This window comes from Microchirus variegatus, assembly GCF_963457635.1.
Source record: "Microchirus variegatus genome assembly, chromosome: 7".
Taxonomy (NCBI): domain Eukaryota; kingdom Metazoa; phylum Chordata; class Actinopteri; order Pleuronectiformes; family Soleidae; genus Microchirus; species Microchirus variegatus.
This window is the reverse complement of record NC_139808.1, coordinates 21,685,398-21,706,668: the sequence shown is the minus strand read 5'-3', so window position 1 is coordinate 21,706,668 and position 21,271 is coordinate 21,685,398. Positions and strand designations below refer to the sequence as shown.

The 21,271-nt window shown below is 39.6% G+C and overlaps 2 protein-coding genes across 3 annotated transcripts; one reads left to right on the top strand and one right to left on the bottom strand.

Annotated features, from left to right (window-relative positions):
* Positions 1–5,842: 5,842 nt before the first annotated feature.
* On the top strand, positions 5,843–7,027 carry gpr84 (G protein-coupled receptor 84; the record flags this gene model as incomplete). Its single annotated transcript, XM_083891969.1, is given in 4 exon segments — positions 5,843–6,097; positions 6,101–6,257; positions 6,260–6,813; positions 6,815–7,027. Coding segments are annotated over 4 exon segments (1,179 nt in total).
* Positions 7,028–7,260: 233 nt separating this feature from the next.
* Positions 7,261–20,689, bottom strand: stat2 (signal transducer and activator of transcription 2). Of its 2 annotated transcripts, XM_083892833.1 has the most exons (24): positions 20,600–20,689; positions 20,239–20,376; positions 15,849–15,993; positions 15,365–15,460; positions 14,991–15,083; positions 14,805–14,883; positions 14,582–14,652; positions 14,336–14,487; positions 13,919–14,077; positions 13,739–13,828; positions 13,540–13,599; positions 13,429–13,449; positions 13,244–13,337; positions 12,773–12,820; positions 12,582–12,665; positions 12,372–12,470; positions 12,145–12,280; positions 11,702–11,754; positions 11,372–11,457; positions 11,131–11,267; positions 10,833–11,021; positions 10,659–10,713; positions 10,168–10,259; positions 7,261–8,321 (listed from the first exon to the last, which is right to left on the bottom strand). In XM_083892833.1, exons 2-24 carry the CDS (start codon positions 20,367–20,369, stop codon positions 8,131–8,133), a joined length of 2,361 nt encoding a protein of 786 aa, XP_083748959.1. In that variant the 5' UTR covers positions 20,370–20,376; positions 20,600–20,689; the 3' UTR covers positions 7,261–8,130. The 2 variants fall into 2 exon arrangements, with proteins under 2 accessions (XP_083748959.1, XP_083748960.1); XM_083892834.1 differs by lacking the exon at positions 10,168–10,259 and having other exon boundaries at positions 8,137–8,321.
* Between the last annotated feature and the right edge of the window lie 582 nt (positions 20,690–21,271).

Below are 21,271 nucleotides of genomic sequence, written 5' to 3'. Positions count from 1 at the left end.
TTCTGCAGTTACTGACAAATGTTTGTGCTCAATTCAGCAGCTGCAGCACCACCGTGTTCTGGAGTTACTGTTGTGGGATACACACAGGAATGGAAAGAGGAAAGACAAAAAAGTAAAAAAATAATAAGAATGCCCATGTCTTAATATACTGTGCTGATCTACATATCACCAACATTAACGGTTTGGAGAAAGCAAAAGTAGCTGTTATTAGATATTTGTTCTCACAGTCTCTGTAAAATGTAAGATTTGACAAAAAAACGTTCTAACGTCTGCTCACTGGCCACTTATGTAGGTGCAACTGTTCAAAGGCTTGTTAATGCAAATATGTAATCAATCAATCACATGCTACAAGGTGATTTGATCGTCTTTAAACGTAGCATGTTTGAAAATAAATAAAAAATATTGAATGGCAGTTGATACCAGAGGTCACAAGAGACCTTGCATTTTTATTTTGAAGATGAGCATGAACGTAGAGCTGTAACTTACAATTATTTCCATAATAAATTAATCGAGTACTTGTTCAAATTAATTAAATTCAAATTAACTTTATTTATATAGCACCTTTCATACATATAAATATGTAGCACAAAGTGCTTTATGTTAAAAGAAAAGAAAATGAAAAACGTTTTCAAAAACATTCAAACGATGATGTCTAGTTTTGTCCACAAACCAACATTATTCCGTTTTAATGATTTCTTTGTTATATGGAGCAAAGAAACCAGAAAATATTCAAATTTTTAGAGCTTGTTTTAATAATTTAAAAAAATCACTGAATCTCAAAAAAGTTGATTAATTTAGTAATTGATTGATGGAACCGCAGCCCTACATTTATCTGGGGTTTTTTACTACTGAAAAGTGAATTTTGGCCGTTGGTTCATTCATTCATTATTTTAGTAAACACTTGCTTCTTCCACAAAGTGGCAGAATGTTGTGTTTTCCTCCTCTTGTCCACTGATCCTGCCTCTACTGCTCTTTCTCCAGGGGTAGAGACGCTTCTGTCAGGCGACATCTAAACGTTTCCATTGCACTCATTTGCTTCTACCTTTCATTGATAAACCAACTTTTCCATCTCTCTCTCACACATGAAAAAAAAAAAAAACTTTGATGCAATACTTCACGACTCTTTCAAATTTCCTTTGTTTCCATTTGGGCGTTTTTTTTATGAACAAATCAAAAATATGCATAAACACCGGTTGACACTCAATAACCAAATTAGGCAGGAGACCAGCTCTAAAAAGCACAACATGGAACCTGAAAGCAGCATCAGACCACACCGTCCACTTTATCAAGTCTCCTCCGTATCCAATCAAAGTGGCCAGTGAGTGGAGTTTCTCTGGTGAAAGTCAAAATGCAACTGTCTTATAAAGAACTAAAGTAGGTGACAATTCTATGTGTATATGGCTTAGATAGCGTTAAAAATAATGTTCTAGCAGTGGTTTTGTTTTTGTTCATATGAACCGGACTGCGTGAAACACAAAGGTTTAATTGTTATGATGGAATAGTTTCTAACACTGTGAGAACAGCATTGTGATTTATGACAGTCATTTGCATTTTGTGCACATTTATTTATAAAGAACACATCTTCGCACCAAAAAGAGTGTGGAAGCAGTGGGATGAAAGACACCAGCATTACGTCACAGAGGACTATGAAAAGGACCACACACATACTTCTTTGCAAAAAAAACCCCAACTATATGAATAATAATGAATAATAATAAACAATACAAAAAACACCCTCTTTGATAGGGTGGTATGTTCTGTAGTGGGATGAAAAAGTGTTTAGTTTGTCTTCTCTGCCTTGTGTACTTCAACCCTCCGTGACCCGACTATCCCAGTGAAGACTGTCATCACGGCGTGTGGCACACTAGAGGGAAGCTTTAGGAAGTGGAAACTGTCGCAATACTTCAAGCACTCCTGCTAACTTTTCATGTTAAATGCAATAAAAAGAAAAATGTATTCATTGTTACTTACAAGATGTGTACTGAAACTGTAAATGTAGATTATTCAAAAATGAGGAAAGGGAATATGTTGGGGCTTCCTGACGGAAAACATTAAACTTTATTGTCGTAAGCAACTTTGTTGGATGCGTTTATTTTATCACACCACAGGGTCCGGATCAGATCGCGACCAAGTTATTGTTAATCCAATAACAGTCGTCTCAAAGTGAATTAAGAACAGCTGCAGCATGATCAGCTCAGACAATGAAACATTGCAGAACAGATGCATCTTCACAGTAAAGCCAGCATTTTTTTTTTTACCTGCACTGACCTCAGAGACACCAGACAGGGACTATACAACATGTCAAAGGCTACCACTCATTGACTAGAAGCACCCAAATGAGTTGATGTGTCTTATCGATAGAAGCAGAAAGTAAGGGGGAGGAGGAAGAATCCTTAAGAATGCAGTAATGCAACATTATGGATGAGAACCACACAGTTACAGTCCTGTCACAGTCCTTCAGTCATCGGCTAAAGCTACGAGGATGTGCTGTAACCATCACTGTTACTGAGGGGAACATGATGACTACTCTGCACTTTACCTTAAACCCATGACAGAGAACTTCCTTCAATATGTCATCACCTTAGCCTCAGCTAATCTCCTGTACTGCTTCATACTGCAGCCCATCTCTGTTGACAGAGCTGGTGCAGCATCTTCAGCCTGCTCCTCTTCCTCTCCAACTCTGTCTTCACTATAACCAAGGCCTGGCCGGCTTAGGCCCACATTGGCCTGTTCTGTTTGTTTGCTCTACAGGTGTGAACTTACAGCTTCCATCGTACCAGGGTCATTTTTCTAACAAAGTTGTGGGCTGTGTCGGTGCATTTTACCTGCTCATTAGTGGACATGCTCTGCTTTGCTGCACCTGTCCAGGAAGAAACATCTCTTTTCAGGGAAAAAGGTCAGGTGGCAGTGGTGCACAGTACAGAGGCAGGATCCAACATGTGTATCTGTGAGAAGAGGTAAATATGGCACAAAATAAGGATAAGGTCACCTTCAAAAAGTCTCCCCAATCTACCCAAAGCCCAGCCACAGACTTAGGCCGCAGCCATACTGGATGTGTGTGCTGCACCGCTATGCACTGTTTTTGTTCACACAGGGAGTTTTGTCTGCTGCTGAGCGACTGCTGTGTCTTATAAAAGGGTTTGATTGGAAAATGATGAGAAAATATACTTAAATTCTCAAAATTGTAGTCAGCAACCTGTGGCCTATGGGCCAAAACTGGAACAGCTGCATTTATATCTAAACAGGCAGTTTAATTTAAAAATCTGATATTAGTTTTGACATATTAAAGTAGCTTCTCAGTCATGGGTTTAAGGTAAAGGGCAGAGTAGTCATCGTGTTCCCCTCAGTAACAGTGATGGTTACAGCACATCCTCGTACCTTTAGCCGATGACTGAAGGACTGTGACAGGACTGTAACTGTTTGGTTTCTGCACAAAAAAGATGCACTGAATCAAAGCACAGTTTAATGACACGAGTAACAGCCTTTGGAAAATTCAAGTTACATGCCATTTTTGTACAATAATTAATAGTTTAAATTAGGAGAAAGGGGGTTTGTAGGAAAAAAACAATGTTTTGACCCGGTATTCAGTTGCTTAGAAAAATATTGGACCTAGGCTAAATGTATTTGCCAGCCCCTGCTCTAAATCCTCCTCCATCCTATTAAACTTTTCAGTATGAAGCTGCACAATAAAATGTTGTGGAAATCAAAGCAATGTATTCAGGGAGCTGAACCACAAGAGTGTGTTTACTTTGAAAACCGGTACATATGCAAGGGTAAAGGTAAAAGCAGTGTGGCTGCTCTAATCAGTTTATCTCATCTGAATGGAAAAAAAGATGTTCTGCGACACAGACTCTCTGCTACTCACTCATTCATGGAATTCAGCTGCAGCCAACACTGTAGTAGCTTAATCCCACCCTGCAGCCTCAGAAGATAAGGAAATGAATCAAGTCCCATTCATGTTGTTCAACATAGCTGACAAACACAACAGGTGCTGCATCAAGCCTATGATGGTCTATGTTGTAATGAAGCAACAATCAACAGGCCCACTGTCACCAGCGTCTTGAGAGGGAAGTCAGCTTTGAGCTCCTAAAACTTGCAGAAAATCATTACATGAGTTCTGATATGAAAACCAAATGAGGGCCCAAGTCCTGCAGTTTGCATTGACACATCCACCACCATGCTAATCCCTGCTAAATGTAAACAGCAACACTCATCTGCTGCTACTCTACATGAACTCAGGTGGTCCCGTGTGCCAATATCTACACTGTACAGTCAACAACACTTTAAATGTTTACAGTCATGTCTTTAGTTGGTTTTGTTGTTAAATTGTACACACATTACATTTGCAGCTCTATCAAACATAAGTGTCCACAGCAGGGACAACAAGCAAAGCACACATGACAGTTTTACATGAGAGAGGTGCATAAATACACTGTTTATTTACTTGTTGTGATGTCATGATAGAAGATTTACACTGTTTTGTTATTGTTCCATAAAAAAAGGTGAATTGTGCCTCAACATGAGTCCAACAATTTTAGAAATCAAGCATGACATGATCTGCATCTAAAGTGGCTGTGTGGACTTTATTTCCCCAGCTGTCATCATTCCCTCGTTTGTTGTGATATCTCTTACGGTGTGTCTACTGATGGGTTCCTTTGTGTTCTTTGGCTTAGTTTGAATTTGATCTAGTTGCGTTTGCATGTCTGCAGGGAACGCCTGTCTGTTTACTCTGAATCTGCAGGTCCTGACGACCTCACCTCTGATCACAGACCAGCTGCTAAATCATTCCTAGTTCTTCTTTTGCAGTTTGAGGAACTAAAGAGTGAACATTACTGCCACTAAGTGGTGAGGAAGGGGAAAAGTAAATGAACACAACTCAACAGTCTCTTTTTTGTTGTTGTTTTTTTGCTGATAAGGAGGTGGAACTATATTTTTTTAATATTCTATGGTTCTTTAAAAATATGTTTATGCTTCCTCCTCTGCCATGTTCCCTTCATCACCCCATAATTATCTCTCAATGAGGTGAGGAACTAATACAGAGGCTTCTATCAAGTACAGATCTTGATTGACCAATATATAAACAAATAGACAAAACATATGATTCAGTGTCTGACTCAGTCCACTGCTTCTGTTTTAAGTGTTTTAAATGAAATATTGTATATCACCATCAATAAACTGCACTTATTTCTCATGCAATTTATATAGCAAAATTAGTTTGTATAGTGTATTTCTGTACAATTGCATGATCTCTTTCATGGACCCAAAATCTAACCCCCACCTCATGCCATATGATTGTAGAGAACTAAAGCGACACAGGTAATGCACCACACATTTAATATAAACAGGAAGTGAGCGAGTGAGAGAGTCAGACCACTGCAGAGAATAACAGCTGCTGCAATGATTGAAAAGACTGGCCAACATCTTCAGCTTACAGGTGAGAAAATAGGGATTTTATTTGGCTTTATGTTAAATAAATAAAAAAACAGAGCATTTGTTTGAAATCTCTTCTTTTAAAAAAAAATAAAAAATCATGTGTTGTCACTTGCTCATGCAATGAGTTATAAACTATAAAAAATCTGACTTGTTGCAGATAATACTTTACAAAAAGTGTTGCATTTATTGTTTTTTTAGGACTGATTTTTGATTTCTGGAAAATATACTTAATCAAACATAGCTTTGTGTGCAACAGGAAGTGTGAACTATAAACCCGTAACATCCTCTTTGCAAAGTGGGGTATGAGGCACTGTGAAGTGGCTTTCTCTTTGAACGTTCTAAATAACTTTCCATGTGCACGTTACTGAACAGTTCACCTGTTCTACTCTAATTCCTCTTAGGTGACAGAATGTTGATGAACCACACAAACCAAACAGAGGACGATCTCTTCTCCTGCTACAGTCCTTCAATCGTAGGCTACAGGTACTTTGCTGTGCTGTGGGGATGTGCTGTGACGGTCACTGGTACTTTGGGGAACATGATGACTATCCTGGCCTTCACCTTAGACCCACGACTGAGGACCCACTTTAATGTGCTGATCATCAACCTGGCTGTAGCGGATCTCCTGTACTGCCTCATACTGCAGCCCATGTCTGTTGACTCCTAGCTTCACCTCAGGTGGCGCAGTGGTCAGCTCTGGTGCAGCCTCTTCGGCTTGCTCCTGTTCCTCTCCAACTCTGTGTCCATTATCAGCCTTTGCCTGGTGGCAGGGAGCAGATATCTCCTGGTAGCAAAGCCGATGGTGTTTGATCGTGTGTACTCTGATCTGGTGTAATTTTACTCCTGTTCTCAACATGGGCCCTGGGGCTGGCCAGCTTTGGTCCACTCTGGTCTGTGTTTGTGTTTGTGCCACATGTGTGCACATGCAGCTTCCATCGCACTAGGGGACAACCCTACACCACAGTCCTGCTCTTTTTCTACTTTTTTGTTGGTCTGGGCTGTGTTGGTGCATTTCATGTGCGCACTTACAGACGTGTCCAGTTTTCCTCACAGGCTCTGCGTCACTACAGGAGGAAACCAGGTTTTTCAGGACAAGGGAAGGTTGACAGTGGTGTAGAGAGCGGCACGGTTAACACATGCAGCTGTGAGATGAGCAGCCAGGCAGATACAGCACAGAAGCAGAATGAGGTCACCTCAGAGAGACCCTCACAAATTACCCAGAGCCAAGGCACTGGCCTGAGTTCATCAGCAGCTGACGAGCATCACCCCGATACCACCTTTTCACCAACTTCGTCAACACCTGCAGCATCTGCTGGTCAGTCAGCGACCTCAGGAGATGATGGTGAATATAAGCGTGTAACCTGTATGTGCTTTACTGTGTTTCGTGTGCTGCTTCATCCCCTTCCTGTTGCTCAACATAGTTGACAAACACAACCGTGGCCCACAGGTACTGCACATGTTCTGTGCAAACCTCACCTGGGTCAACAGCTGTATCAACCCCATGCTCTATGCTGTCATGAACCGACAGTTTCGACAAGCCTATCATTTGCTGCTCATGCGGGCCGCTGCGCCCTTCACAGCTCTGAGATCCTGACTTCATTAAATTAAACACAGGCATAGACCTGATATAGGGCCACAAGGTTAGTTAGCACTGTTGCCTTTGCAACACCTCACCCCAGTTCTGGGTCACGGACGCAGTACGAAGGGCCTTTCTGCATTGACTTTAGGGTTAAATAAAGAAAGAAAAGACAGGCACACCTTAAATGGGCATTGTACTTGTCAAAAGAAAGTGACAGGAGAACGGTAGAAGGACCTGACACATGATAATAAAGTAAACAAGGGGTTATTTGATTAAAATGAATTATTAACTGCTCCATTAAAAGGTCCAGTGTGTAACATTTAGGAGGTTTTATTGATAAAAATGTAATATTACAGATAAGTATGTTTGCATAAGTGAATCATTGCTTTAGAATTAAAATCACCTTGCTTTCATAACCTTACAAAAAGCCCTTTATAAGTACATTAGATAAGCTTTGAGCTTTGGATCATGGTTCTTCAGCAGCCAGGACACAGTCTCACCATTGAATGTGACTAACTCTTACATTACTGGCATGTTTTACGTTGTTACTTGCTTGTTCAAGTACTTAATAAATTCTACTTTGCAATATACAACAATTTTTCAAGTCAATAACACAGTACATTTACTGGTCATTTTAATACACAATGTGTTTGAGGAGGAATTAACTAGTTTTACAACAAGCTGTTTTTGCAACATTGAAACCACAAGCAGAATCCAACGCATCAAGTAGTTGCTGTTTGCAAAAAATAAAGGTTTTTTGTTGTTTATATTTTTATTTTTGTTCAATTCCTCATCAATATCTATTGTGTAAGTGATTTTTTGCCTGATACCTGGGACACTAATGGGAGTGAATGAGTCCAACTCATTCAAATATTGTTTTCTGTCTTTAAATAGTCACAGAATCATTAAAAAAAATAAACACTGTAAAAAATAAATTATAAAGGTTAAAGCTATTCACTACAGTATGGTCAAAGGGGCCGTTTGTGTTGTGTTTGAAGCAAACTATTGTGTTAAGGGTCACGAAGCACACTGCAGAGCTGTGATAGATGTTATAATGTAAGTGCAGTTGTTAAGCGGACAGTGAGTGGTACAAGTAAAATACAGATGCTTCCACAGGGTTATGGGTTCAGACAAATCAATTCTTGAAGACTGAACCCCAGTTCATCTTCAAACATAGAGTCTTCCAAGAGGTTTGGGTTGTTGAGATACATCAGTAAATCCTCTGGTGGGGCTGCATCAGACATCTTGGGATCAAATTGATGGGTTTCCTGCACAAGACAGTCCGTGAGTTGAGGTTTGCCGTTTTGTTCTGAGAGGAAAGACAAAGAGAAAAGAAGAAAGGTTGGTGACTGTGCTGCCTTGGTTGTGTAGGTGGTATGGTAGCTTTCACGAGGGGAAATGAAAGTGAAAAAGGGTTAGTTTCCACAACCAAAAAAAGAAACCTTTGTTTGTTTAAGACCACACAAAACAGTAGAATGTGATTTTGATGTTTATATAATAATAATTAAATATTGTATAAATAGTATACAATTGGTTAGATTTTCATGCTCATGATTTATTTTCAGTTTGTTCAAATCATGCAATATTGTTAATAATTCCTACAGTAATACTGTGATGTTATGTAAATGTACATACATGCTTTATCAATTAGTAGAACAAAGTTAGATGATTAGCACAATACAACTCACAAATATGCAACAATCTGATTAGCTTAGCTGTTCCTGTAAGCGACTGTAAGCAGAGTCTGTAAAACGGTGACCAGAACTCATTCATGTTCATGACATAATAAACGAAAAGGCAAATTTGACTTTGATTCACATTACACTTTGCTGTCAGTAGATGCACCAAGCAACAGAAGGGAGAATCTGAAGAGGGCACTGTTGAACCAGATCACATTGACACCTGTTGTATTCAGCAGAGCAGACTGCAGTACATGTGCATGCAGCAGAAGCAGCCAGCAGCCCCATCAAGGTACAAGTTGAACTGTCTCCTAGAGAGTTGTCAACAGACTTAACACCAGAAGGACTTAATCCAATCACAGTATATAAAGATGAACGACTTGTGTTTTCCACTTCCTCACACTGTCCACCGCATACAGGTGCTGCTGCTCTCATCGCCTGACCAGTGGCAGAACATACTGTACGTATCTGTGTGACAAGCTACATCCGTCTTTTGGAAATACTGTGATTTCCAACATTTTGAGCTATGTCAGATGTCAAGATGCAGGGATTTATGACCTATACTGCAGCCAGCGAGCAGGGGGCGTGCAAGATGTTTCGGCTTCACTTTCGGGAAAACTGTCATGTCTAAGTGACACCCGATCGTGAACTTCACCCATGAAAACCTGAAATTAGCAATTGAGAGTGTTAGCTCCGAATGAAAATGTTTACCGATATTAACCCTTAGTGCTCACGTTTACCCATGGTAATTTGCAGAGGGAGTAATACACAACTCCTTATATGGACATCCTGGGGGTCTGTGTCACATATTCAGGCTTTTTTTTCAGTTTTTTTTTTATTTATTTATGTGTTGTTGAGTCAAATTTATCATTAATTTTATATTGCATTTTTAGTAGTGATATAAAGCAGCAATAATTGTACAGAAGTCACAAAATAAGAGTGTCTTTCTTTTCGTTCATAAAAACGACTCGAGTGAACTTTAAACTGTGAAGTATTTCCAAATTTCACAAATTCAATCCAATTGTAAACATTTTTAGTACTTTTTGCTCAGTTGTGTTTAATTAAAATAATTATCATTATCTTAAATCATATTGCCTAGGTTGTGCTGGAAAAAGGGATATAAGACACTCTATGTTGCACATTCTTATAGCCTCTGTATAAACTGTATGTTTAAACATAGTATTTAAAAAAAGCAGCAAGGGTTAAAATTCAAGCGAGAAGCAGGCTCATTGACTTTCATTCAGCGGAAACGCCCCCTGGTGGCTATTTCATATTTTCTCATTTCCTGGTTGTCCTTCACTGCAAACCAGAAGTCTACTTTTTGCGGTTTATGGTGGTGTCGTCCATGTTTACATACAGTCATTAGTGGTAAGAGAGATAGTGTGACACAGATGCTCTGTGATGAAGGGAGAGGAGTAATTTGTTTGACTGATGGTTTTTCAGCTGGATGGAACAGCGAGGGCAGCCATAACTCACCAGCTGCCTCTTCACACAGGCCATTGACTGGCTCCAGGCCTTCGCCCTGTGCCATGTCAGAGGACATGGATGGCCTGGCCTCCAGTGTGTTCCTACATGACCAATCACAAACAGTCATTACAACCAGTTGCTCATGACATACTGTAAAAAGGCCGTGGGTATGCCACCTAACTGAACTGAGCGCATTTTTGATGTAAGAATATAAATTAAACTTTTTAAAAATCCCCTGATTGAAGCAAGAGACTGAATGAATTATGGCCAATGAGCTCAGACCCAAAACACTCGTGCAACACACTCTCGGTCTCATGCAGACAGTCCACCGCTGTGAGGAGACACTGTCCAACAATGAGATGTGTTAGGATTCTATTCATTGTGTGTTCTCGAAAGTTGAAGTTGCACTTTCATTAAGCCTTATATAACATATGTGATAAACTCTCTGGAATCGTATGCTCTGATTAAAAAAAAGAAAAAAAAAGTTAGTTTATACTTACTCCTTTGAAACAAACATTAGTTTGGTTTTGATGTACTTGATGTAAGGACTAGCATCTGGAAGAGAAGGGTTTAGATTAGTGATTTAATCTCAATCTTTTCTCATCAATACTGTCAGTGGATTTAAATGAAACCTGCAAGTGTGCAAAAATGCATCTGCAAACTGAAACACGTACCTCCAGTCTTCTCAGAGTAGTATTTCCCAAAAGCATTGTCTTTAGGGGTGTTAGGGTAAAGATACAGCAGAGGATTTTCTGGGATATTTTCAGCTTCTAAGATCTGGAAATTTCTAATAATTTCATGGAAGGGAATCTGCATTAGGTCAACTCTGGTGAAAGGCTGGACTGTCTTTACGTCTGGCTGACCTGAGGTGGACAGAGAACAATCATTTAGTTAAGTTTGACTCACCAGATGCAACAGAATTGTTTGAACCATTTTTAAGGGAGTTCTAGAATTATAAAAAAATCATCTCACCTTTTTCAGTTGTTTCTACCCAAGAGAAAGTTATTCCTCCAATGACACTTTCACTGAAGCGCAACAGGAAAGTTCCTCTTTGTTTTTTCTTCAGAAGAGACTTCTCTTTGCCTTTGCTCACAAAACCCATGATGAGTCTACAACACATGTACAAATGTGTTTTTTATTTAAACAAGGAAGAATGTGAGAGTGTTCTATCATTTAACCCCAGGATTAATTGATCCATGTGTGACAAACATACCCATCCCTCCACAGGTCTTCAAGGTAGGTTTTCACCATCACCAGGATGCCATCAAACCACAACCAGAAGGTTTCAGGGCTATTATCCTGAACAGACAAGTAGAAAATACAATAATATACACCCACAAAATGTGAAAATAATGATTAAACAAACTGAAGTAAGACAGTGCTGGAGTTAAGGAGGTTGAGTAGATTAACTTTAGTGCTAAACACTCATGGAGTAAATATCAACAGATTCACAGGGTTTGGACGTGAACCAAGATGTGAAAAATAGATCGATATTTTAAATTGAGTGGTTGTGATTAAGGAAAATGCCTTGAACCATACTTACTTTGCTGAATTTCGACCAGGCCACTTTGCAGTTGTCATAGTTCAGCTGCTTTCCTGGAGGGTCAAAAAATCAAATCAAATACACTGAATGATAGATTTAATTTTCGACAAACGCTACAACAAAAGGATGCTGAAAAAACTGTGCAATCCTTTTCATAAACTGACAAATCAAAGTGAACTATGCATAATTCATGCTGGAGTTGTCAGATTGTAGTTTAAGCTTGACACTTGCACACCTACAAATCTGATTAACAAAAGAACTCATTGTTGACCACAATATGCTATAAACAACTATTTTCAGTTGAACTGAGCACAGCAGTGACTCTTCTGATACACATTTTACTACACTATTGTGTATATGTTTGTCTCACACATTAAGCCCCCCCCCCCCATTGATGAAGAAAACACCCACAAAAATAAACAGGAGAGTCGGCCAGAATTTACCAAATAGTTTGAAGGCAATCATTTCCCGCTGAGCGTCATTCAGACCACGTTTAGTGGCAGAGAGAAACTGCCAGCTCAGCATCTCTCCAAACTGTGGCCATGAGGCTGCAGGACTGTTGGCAAAGAACATGATGTCCTGGACAAAGAAAAGCACATGAATATATAGAAAATACACTTCTGACTACTTGATCTACTTGGTGCACACGTTATCGATCGCAACCTCTGACCTTTGTATCCTGACTGAGCATGTTGAACCAGAGGACAGACGCCCAGGCACTCTGCTGCTGGCTAGAGTTGGAGATGATAACAACTGGGAGGGAGGAGGCCTGAGTTTTGTACGATGAAAAAAAATTATTAAAATTGTGATAAAAGATTCTATGTTAGGTTAATGACTTTCCTTTATGAAATAAGCCTGATAACAAAAAAAGAAACTCCACCTGCAGCTCAACTGAGAAGCCTTTAAGCTCAAATGGAGTGTGGAAGTTAATGATGTGCAGCTCCTCTGTGACGGTGAGAGAAATCTGCATCAACACCCACCCAAAGAACAACAAAAAAAATCAGTTTTCCACATCTTTATAAAATCCAACTTTAATGCTGTAAACAAAGATGGAATCCTAAGTCCACTCACATCATTGACTCCTTTGCTGCTACCACCAGACTTCCGCTCCTTGAGAGTCTACAGACAAATAATATTTCACTGATTTAGTCAAAAATACTCAGTTAAAGAGGAACTACCAAAAAAATGACACCTGCTCAATTCGCTATTTATAGTAAGACCTTCGTCCAAGCCCTCTGAGGAAATGAACTTGAGGATGTCACAACAAATAGTTTTTGCTGACATAACATAAACATGCAGGGAAAAGTCAGTTTACAAAATATAAATATTAGCAAAAAACAAATCCTTTTTATATACCAGGAATCCCAGTAAAAAAGCACAGTACATTTCCACTCAACTTGAATTATAGCAATTCAATTTCACTACCATTCAAAAGTATTACCTGCAAGGGGTAATAGTTTGTTTTAGTGCAGGACAAACTATTACCTTGTTTAACATACAGTAATTATTATTACAAATTATTTTTAAATGATAATCTCTCACCAGATGTCTGAAGTCAGCCACCATGCCTCCACTCTGGCTCTCTGTCATGTTCAAGGCCTTGGTTGTGGTTCCCAGGACATTAAAGCGTCGATATCTACACCAATACCAGGTTCATCAAAAACACAATTCATGCCAAACACAGAGTGCCAGGAAATATCCTTTTATTTATAAAGTCAAATACTCACCCTTTGATCTGAGGAGTCTCACTGATTTCAAGTGGAAGAAAAACAGCAGAGTTAAACATCACACTCTTTTGATTTGAGCACAGTCATTTTCTGCGTGTCGTGAAATCTTACCTCTCCATGGATACAGTTACTTTCATGGAGTGGTTCAGCTCAGGAAACTTGATGAGAAGTCTGAAAATATTAATGTAAGTTGTGTTTAAAGCAGCAAAACTTTGAAAATATCAAGGTATTTATTTAACATTAAAATGACAAAAAAATTAGATAAAACAGAATAAGTAAATATAGGAGTTGTCTGGAGTAGCGGACTGACCTGGCTTTGACAGAGAACTGGATATTTGTACGCAGAACAAGGGGGCCTTTACCCTGAGGCATAGATGGCTGAGTCTCAACCACAAAGGAACTTTGAGAAATAGAAAAAAATCAGTGAGTTCAACAGGAAAACCACAGCAGAACAAAACAACATTACAAACTTTGTCTTCGAGAGAGAGACCTTTTGAGTAAATCTCTCAAGAGAGTGTCTGCTCTATTCTGCAATGCAGGTTTCCTGGCCTTCACGGGGTCATCTGCATAGGACACTTTTTCAACAAGCTCCTCCAGTTTACTAAGAAACTCCCGCACCTGGAACAAACACACTGCCACACACGTAAACCTGCGAAAGAAAAGGAGAAGAGCCAAAGAGACACAAGTCACGTTTAAATGTACACACTTCAAGTACATAACGGCAGTAAACAGCAAAGGGTTGGAATATGGCACAAATAAGACAAAAACGTAGACATACTGAACATCATGTAGACACCAGCAGTGTTTTCTTATGTGATTTTATCAAATTAAGATCAAGGTTGTTCTTCCACCCCTGTCATTAATACAACTTTGATTAAATCTGTAGTACAGGTAGACGTGAACATACCACTTCTCCAACTGATCCAGGCAAACATCGTCTGGAGCGCCAATGCAGGCTTTCTGCTGCCTCCTCTGCCATTCAACCAGCTCCTTTTTCACCAATATGTCAATCAGGTCTTCAGCTCTGTCCAGGAGCTTATTCAGGTCTGATAGTGTGCTCTAAAAAAAATAATAATAATAATAATAATAATAATATGTATAATTGGCCCGAGTCAATGACAGCAATGTTTGAATATGACTTCGATAACCATACCTTTCTGCAAACATTCAGTCTGTTGACAAGTGCCTGAAGAACTTGGATTTGAGCTTTCTTCACAGCCTCATCTGCCACAGCCGTATAAGTTTCCACAGCGAGATCAACGTTTCCATTCAAAGAGACCAAAACAAAGGAGAAATGAAACTGTGATTCAGACCACATTATTACTAGTCATCAGTGAACAATATGCAAATATAACCAGATATCGTTTAATGCTTACCTTCCATATTGTGGGTTTGATACTTAAAATCAAACTCATCTTGCTGCTCCTCCAAACATATCATTGTATGTTCCATGCACTATTTTGCAACAAAAAAAGAGAAAGAAAAGAAACAGAATTACTGAACTAACTTCAATCGAAGCACAAGATAACAAGATAAAAACAAAAACACAAAATTATCTGCACCTGTACGTCATTCCTCAGGCCTGCCATTTTACGTTCAAGGTCCTGCTGACTGTTGATCTCCATGATTTCTGGCTCTACTTGCAACAACTGGACCTGAGAGTGGGGAGTGAGAGGATCAGGTACAGAGTCAATGTCTTTCACATGAGAAGTTTGAGACAAGTGGCAGTTAAAAAAAAAACACTGTGTGCACTGGAAAATCTTTGCCTTTCTTAGCCCACACACTGAATAATGGATATTGTTTTCTGTACATGAGGTTGGTTACATGTGGTGTTATTATATTATGCTGTTTGCACTATAAATGCAATCCTTCTTTGGAAACAGGGAGTGTGTCATGTGTGAGATGTGACAATACAAAAGGAAATGTTGATGCAAACCTGTTCTGCCAGCTCAGCACTCTGCAGGATTTCTTTTTCCTTTTCCAAAAACCAGAGGATTGTTCTCGCGAGCTCACATGGGTCTTCAAGGTATCTCTGTCAGAGAAATAAATGCAAAGCATATATTGCCCTTAATTCTCCTTTCTGGTGTGAGGTTCAGTGTATTATACATGTGTATTCTATTTTGACAGGTTTAATAGCATTTTCAAATCCATGGACATAGGGTTAGCTAAGGCTACTGATTACCTAAGACTACTGAATTACTAATTCAGTTATAGCCTTGGGTGATCTATTGAACAGAAAAAAAGCTAAGCTTTGAAGCTGAGATTTCTTAAAGGAATATATATCTGAAACTCACTTCTTTGCATCCTGAATCACTCAACATTCAAAATAGTTATTGAACCGAGGTGGAAACCAGTCAACCAATGACTCAAAGGTGGTTTTGTTATTGCAGACGGACCCCATACATCTTATTCAGACAAACCTGAAAGTTCTGTTTATAGCGTCTAATGTTGTGCTGCATTAGAAATGACTCCTCCTGTACAAAGCGGCTGTGCTGGATGTCCAGATTCTCCAGCAGGACCTGTAACAGCACCACAGCCAGGTCATGTTCCCGCGCTGCTCGCACCCTGGAGCACAAAACAAAAACAAGATACAAGCTGTCAGTAAGAGTTTGCAGTGATTGATTATATACCTTCTGTCCAGATGGCATTTTCTGGCCATTTGAGTGAAGTGCCATAAAGAGACAACAGTGAATTCAATAAGCACTTGATATGACCCCACGTTTCCACTAGCTCGACTTGGCACAGCACCACACGGTTATTTTGCTTTTCCGTTAGCGATAGCACCTGGTACCTGCTCAGGCAAGGTTCCAAGCGAGGGTAGCTGATACTATGCGCGATGTCGTCATACTGCCAGCCACTGAGTGGTCAGAGTGCCGTCAGAGAGGCAAAAGAGGCAAAAGAATCAAAGCGAATGCTGAAGACTTAACAATCCTGAAAGTGTGGGTTAATCTCTAAAAATTAAGAAAAGGATATGTCTAAAATCTCAATATTCTGGTGTATTTAGCGGCAGCACTGGTAATATTGAGTGGCGAGTCACATCACAAACCGTGCCACAGTATTTCAGTTCAGTGACTGTGTCAGATGGAGTCTGTGCGCCGGTCATGGAGGAAGTACTGAACTAATCTTTTTTAATTAACTGATTCTAATGATTCAGTGCATCGAAAATAATTGCTACGTTACGGCAGTTAAATGCAGCCGAGCTGTAATGACTCTGCCCACGTTGAGCAGAAAGGAAACACAACCAAACCGTGTAGAGGCGAGGCAAGCCGAGGGGGTTTAATATAGTGTAATAAGGGGCTTTACGCCCATGGTATGAAGACGACCATATCTGAGAACATAACAAATCAAACCTTGAAGCAGTTGGACTTCAGCAACAGACGATTTACACTATGGACACTATGTTAGGTAAAAAATAATCCCTAAAGAAGTGGCAGATGAGTGTTTAACATTGTCAGTTACTTTTTGTATGACTCACTCCTTTTCCAAGGTCAAATTCAAGCACTTTGAGCCACAGCTGCCCTGCATTGGTTATAGTCGAAATCATTTTTTTATGTTTCTGTAATGGTTAATACACCAGTATGTCGAAGCTCTTCAACCAAAGTTATATTTGTAATAGGGCTGTCAAAATTAACACGTTAACGCAGGATGATTAATTTGTGGATTTAACGCGTTATTTTTTTTTTACCCGAGCCGATATGGGGGCTCCCGACACTCGGAGCCTAAATGCATCAGTGACCAGCTGCATCACCGTCTCCATTAAACAACAATGACATCGCAGTAGGAAACCTCCCTAAAGGGGCCCCACGTCTCCTCACGTTAACCTGTGTAAAGCTGAAGGAAAATGAAGAGGTGTTATCAATCAGGAAGTTAGAAGAGGAAGAAAAAAAGAGGATGAAGAAAAGAGAAAGAAAGACACACAGTTGTAAGTGGCGCTACTGGCGCAGATAATGATATAATCATAACATTAACAGTCACTGTCTAACTAACGGGGACACAGACAGCAGCTAACATTAGCGTCAGAATGCTAGCTGACGCTAACGCTAACTAGTAGAAGCAGTGCTTCAAGGTGCTGATGAGGATTTTCCTGCTGTGGGTTTAGTAAGAAAACTATTTAACTTCTATACTTTATATTTTCTTTATAATGCGAGTTATTTACAGTGCAATGTATAGGTTTTTTAAAGTTATTTACAGCATTTTATTTTTTCTATTTATTTATATTGTCTTATAATGTGTTTTTTTTTTTACAATGTAATGTTTATTTTTTACGAAGTTTGTATAGGTTTTTATAAGTTATTTATAGTATTTTATTGTTCTTTACATTTATATTTTCACATACTTTATGTATCTCTCCATTCCTACAACAATATAAAGAGAAAATTAGATTTTTTTTGGCATATTTACAAATTTTTCTATTTTGTAACTTCTGGGAGAAAAAGGCAGCTAGTCTAAGCTTTTATTTATGCATGTTATTTTTTGTACAGTAAGTAAGTTTTTATTTGTTTTGAATTAATAAATAAGTAAGTTAATTAAGTTTCCCTTTGTGTGATCACATTGTCTCATACAAACTGTATTGTTTTGATGCCATAATTTGCCTTAACACACTATGCATTGTATCAATTTTTGAATCGAGAATCTTATGAATCGAATCGTGACCCTAAACATTTGAATCAAATTGAATTGTGAGCCACCCAAATATTCACATTCTTAATGGTTAGACATGCATTTTCAAATGTACTCTTTGACAAAAAATCTGGGGAAGAAGAGTAAAGCACATTATTATTTGTTGATAAAAATGTAAAATTCTAGTCATTTACTTGCATTCCTAAATAGAAAAATTAGTTTTAGTGGTTGTATGTTTCACAGAGAAGCCCAGTGAGACGACTCTAAACCAGTTTTTGAAAGATATTTGAAGAATATTTATATCTTCTCATTTTTATGACAGCACTGTACATACAGTTGAGGCCAAAATTATTAGCCTCCCAGGAATTATGGTACATTTTCCTAAAATTCTTCAGTGTTTGCAGCATTGATAAAACTTGATATAATCAAACATTCACCAGTGCTATTTAGTAGCTTTTGGTACATTTTGGATATAAAAGAAATTTTTAGGCTTGCTTTGTATCAAATATAGTGAAAAATGGGGTGGACAAAAATATTAGCCCCCATGTGTATTTTTGTTTTCAAAACACATCTAATTAACCAATCAGGTTTCAAACCACACCTATGCAGTCAATTGGCTTCCGGACAACACCTAAGCATTCAATCAGCATAAAAGGACTCCAAGGAACAGGGCACCTGTGCACATTGAGAGGGATTACTTATACTCATCATGCCAAAGACAAAGGAAATCAGTCTTGAGCTCAGAAAGAAGATTGTGGAGGCTCATGAGAAGGGGGAAGGTTATACTGCCATTTCAAGTGTTTCACAGTGTCTAGAACCGCTTTACGTTGCATCATTGCCAAGTACACGGAGACAATTCAGGAAAACACAAACCTGGGCGTGGTCGTAAAACGCAAGATTTCAAGAACTCTGAATAGGAAAATCGTCAGAGATGTCGGCAAGAACCCCCGGACATCTGCCAATATGATTGTTGTTGACCTGGCCTCTTCTGGAGATGATGTTTCAAGGAACACAGTTGTGAGGGCTCTTCATCGTGGTGGGCTTCACGGCCATCGTCCGAGAAGAACCCCTTTACTCAAAGAGCAGCACATCACAGCAAGACTGAAGTTTGTCCGTGAACATTTGAAAGGTAAAGATGAGTTTTGGAAGTCTGTGCTTTGGTCTGATGAGACTAAACCGGAACTGTTTGGGCATATGGATGTGGCGTATGTTTTGCAAAGAAAGGTAGAGGCCTTCAACACAAAGAACACAGCTTCCACAGTAAAACATGGTGGTGGGAACATAATGCTGTGGGGCTGTATTGCAGCCTCGAGCACAGGGAGCCATGTTCAGGTCCATGACATCATGAAAAAAGAAAATGATGTTGAAATTTTGAGGAATAATACGCAGAAATCTGCTCGTAGTCTATCCTTAGATCGTCGCTGGGTCTTCCAACAAGATAATGACCCGAAGCACACATCGAAATTGGTCCAACAGTTCCTGAAGGATACCAAAACCAAGGTCCTGGAGTGGCCCGCACAGAGCCCAGACCTCAATTCTATTGAGAATCTGTGGTGGGTGCTCAAGATGAATATTGATGCTTGAAAACCACGCACTTTGGACCAGCTGGAATGGAAGAATGGGCCAAAATCCCTCAGGAGGCCTGTGCCAACCTAGTGAAGAACTAATCTTAGAGGTTGTTGTCAGTTGTGACTGAGGGGTACACTATTGACTATTAATGGGCAGGGGGCTAATCATTTTGGACGTCTCATTTTTGCCCTTTCTTGTTTCAATTCAGTGTATCAATAAAATATTCTAATCAAACTTAGTGGACATTTTGTCTTTGTTATTTTGGAAACAAATGCAATACAAATACTTGTTAATGGTCATTTCCAGAGAGAAATCAAGCGTTTTGTTTCATTTCACAAGGGGGGCTAATAATTTTGTCTTCAACTGTACATACTAAAGAGTATTATTCTTTTTTAATGAAAGTAAATGAAAACTATACAAACACTACTATCAGGTTTTATAATAGTCAAAGTCACACAAGCAAGCAAGGTCCAGAGGGAGCTTGCGAAATGTACAGTCATTACTTCAATCATTTTGCAAGAGCTTTATCCAAATTTCAAGCACTTTCAATGGCTTCAAGCACAAATACAGACCCTGAAGACCTATAACTATGACTAGAGGATTATACACATGCTGCCTCACCACTCCTGCTTCTCCATCCACACGGACAGGTAGTGCCGAACATCCATAGGTAAAGCATCCCGTTCATAGAGCTCGTCCAGCTGTTGTCGGTAAGCAGCAGGCAGCTGCCTCACTCTGTCCCACTGAGCCATCCTGAGTCTGATCACAGAAACACAGACAGAAATATAATATGAGCTTATATTACCACAACTGTTGGGTGTGTGTGTGTGATGGGTTTATACAAGTCAACCGCTGAGGGAGTAAAGTGCAGACTGTAAGTGCTCACCATTGCTTCATATCACAATCTGCTTTTGCGTTGACAACTCGGCAGAGACTGAACATTATGCTTAATAAAGTCAAATTGGCGTTCACATGTACTCACCTCACTGTATGCTGTCAGGCCTCGGCTAACGTCTCATTCACAACAGCGACATTACGAACACACAACAGTGTCGTGACAATATAAACGAGAATGGCGGAAAAACAAAACAGAGAAGCGAGAACAGGCGTGTTTATGTTATTTCCTTGGTCGACGTTGCATCCAGCTCTGTTTTATTGGGCATTTTATGTCCCGCCCAAATCGCTCGCTGCCAGCTCAGCGCAGATGCCATTTTGGCTATACGCAAGGCAGACGCTACTCGCCTAAGGAGCCGAAATGTCTGTGCAGCGAGATACAGTTTCCTCGTCAGCGCTGTGCTCACAGCTGATTGGTCACATGGGACTCAGAGGAACGCACGCTGTTGGTTCATTGCTCACGTCAATCTTCACTGGAGGGGCGGGGTTAGCAAAAACGAAACCTACGGCGCTGAGAGACAGACATTTCCCAAGAAATGACGCTGTGAAAGTGATAAAGCCTCTGGACTGTCACTGCAGTGCACACGGATAAACCACAGTGCCGCACCGGAGTGGTTCACTCTGTAGTGACGGGGACATGTCGTCAAAAGCCTGTGTATATATTATACAATACATGGCATAGGCTATTAATGTACGAATAACAACTGAAATTGTTTTCAAAGAGTATATTACATTTATAACGGTTAACAGTTAATGGTCC

Coding starts and splice junctions, on each gene's coding strand:
- stat2 (XM_083892833.1), bottom strand. CDS start 20,369: ATGGCTCAGTGGGACAGAGTGAGGCAGCTGCCTGCTGCTTACCGACAA. Junction 14,078..14,335: donor CTGGATCAGTTGGAGAAGTG/GTATGTTCACGT, acceptor TTTCTTTCGCAG/GTTTACGTGTGTGGCAGTGT. Junction 12,471..12,581: donor GCTTCTCAGTTGAGCTGCAG/GTGGAGTTTCTT, acceptor TACAAAACTCAG/GCCTCCTCCCTCCCAGTTGT.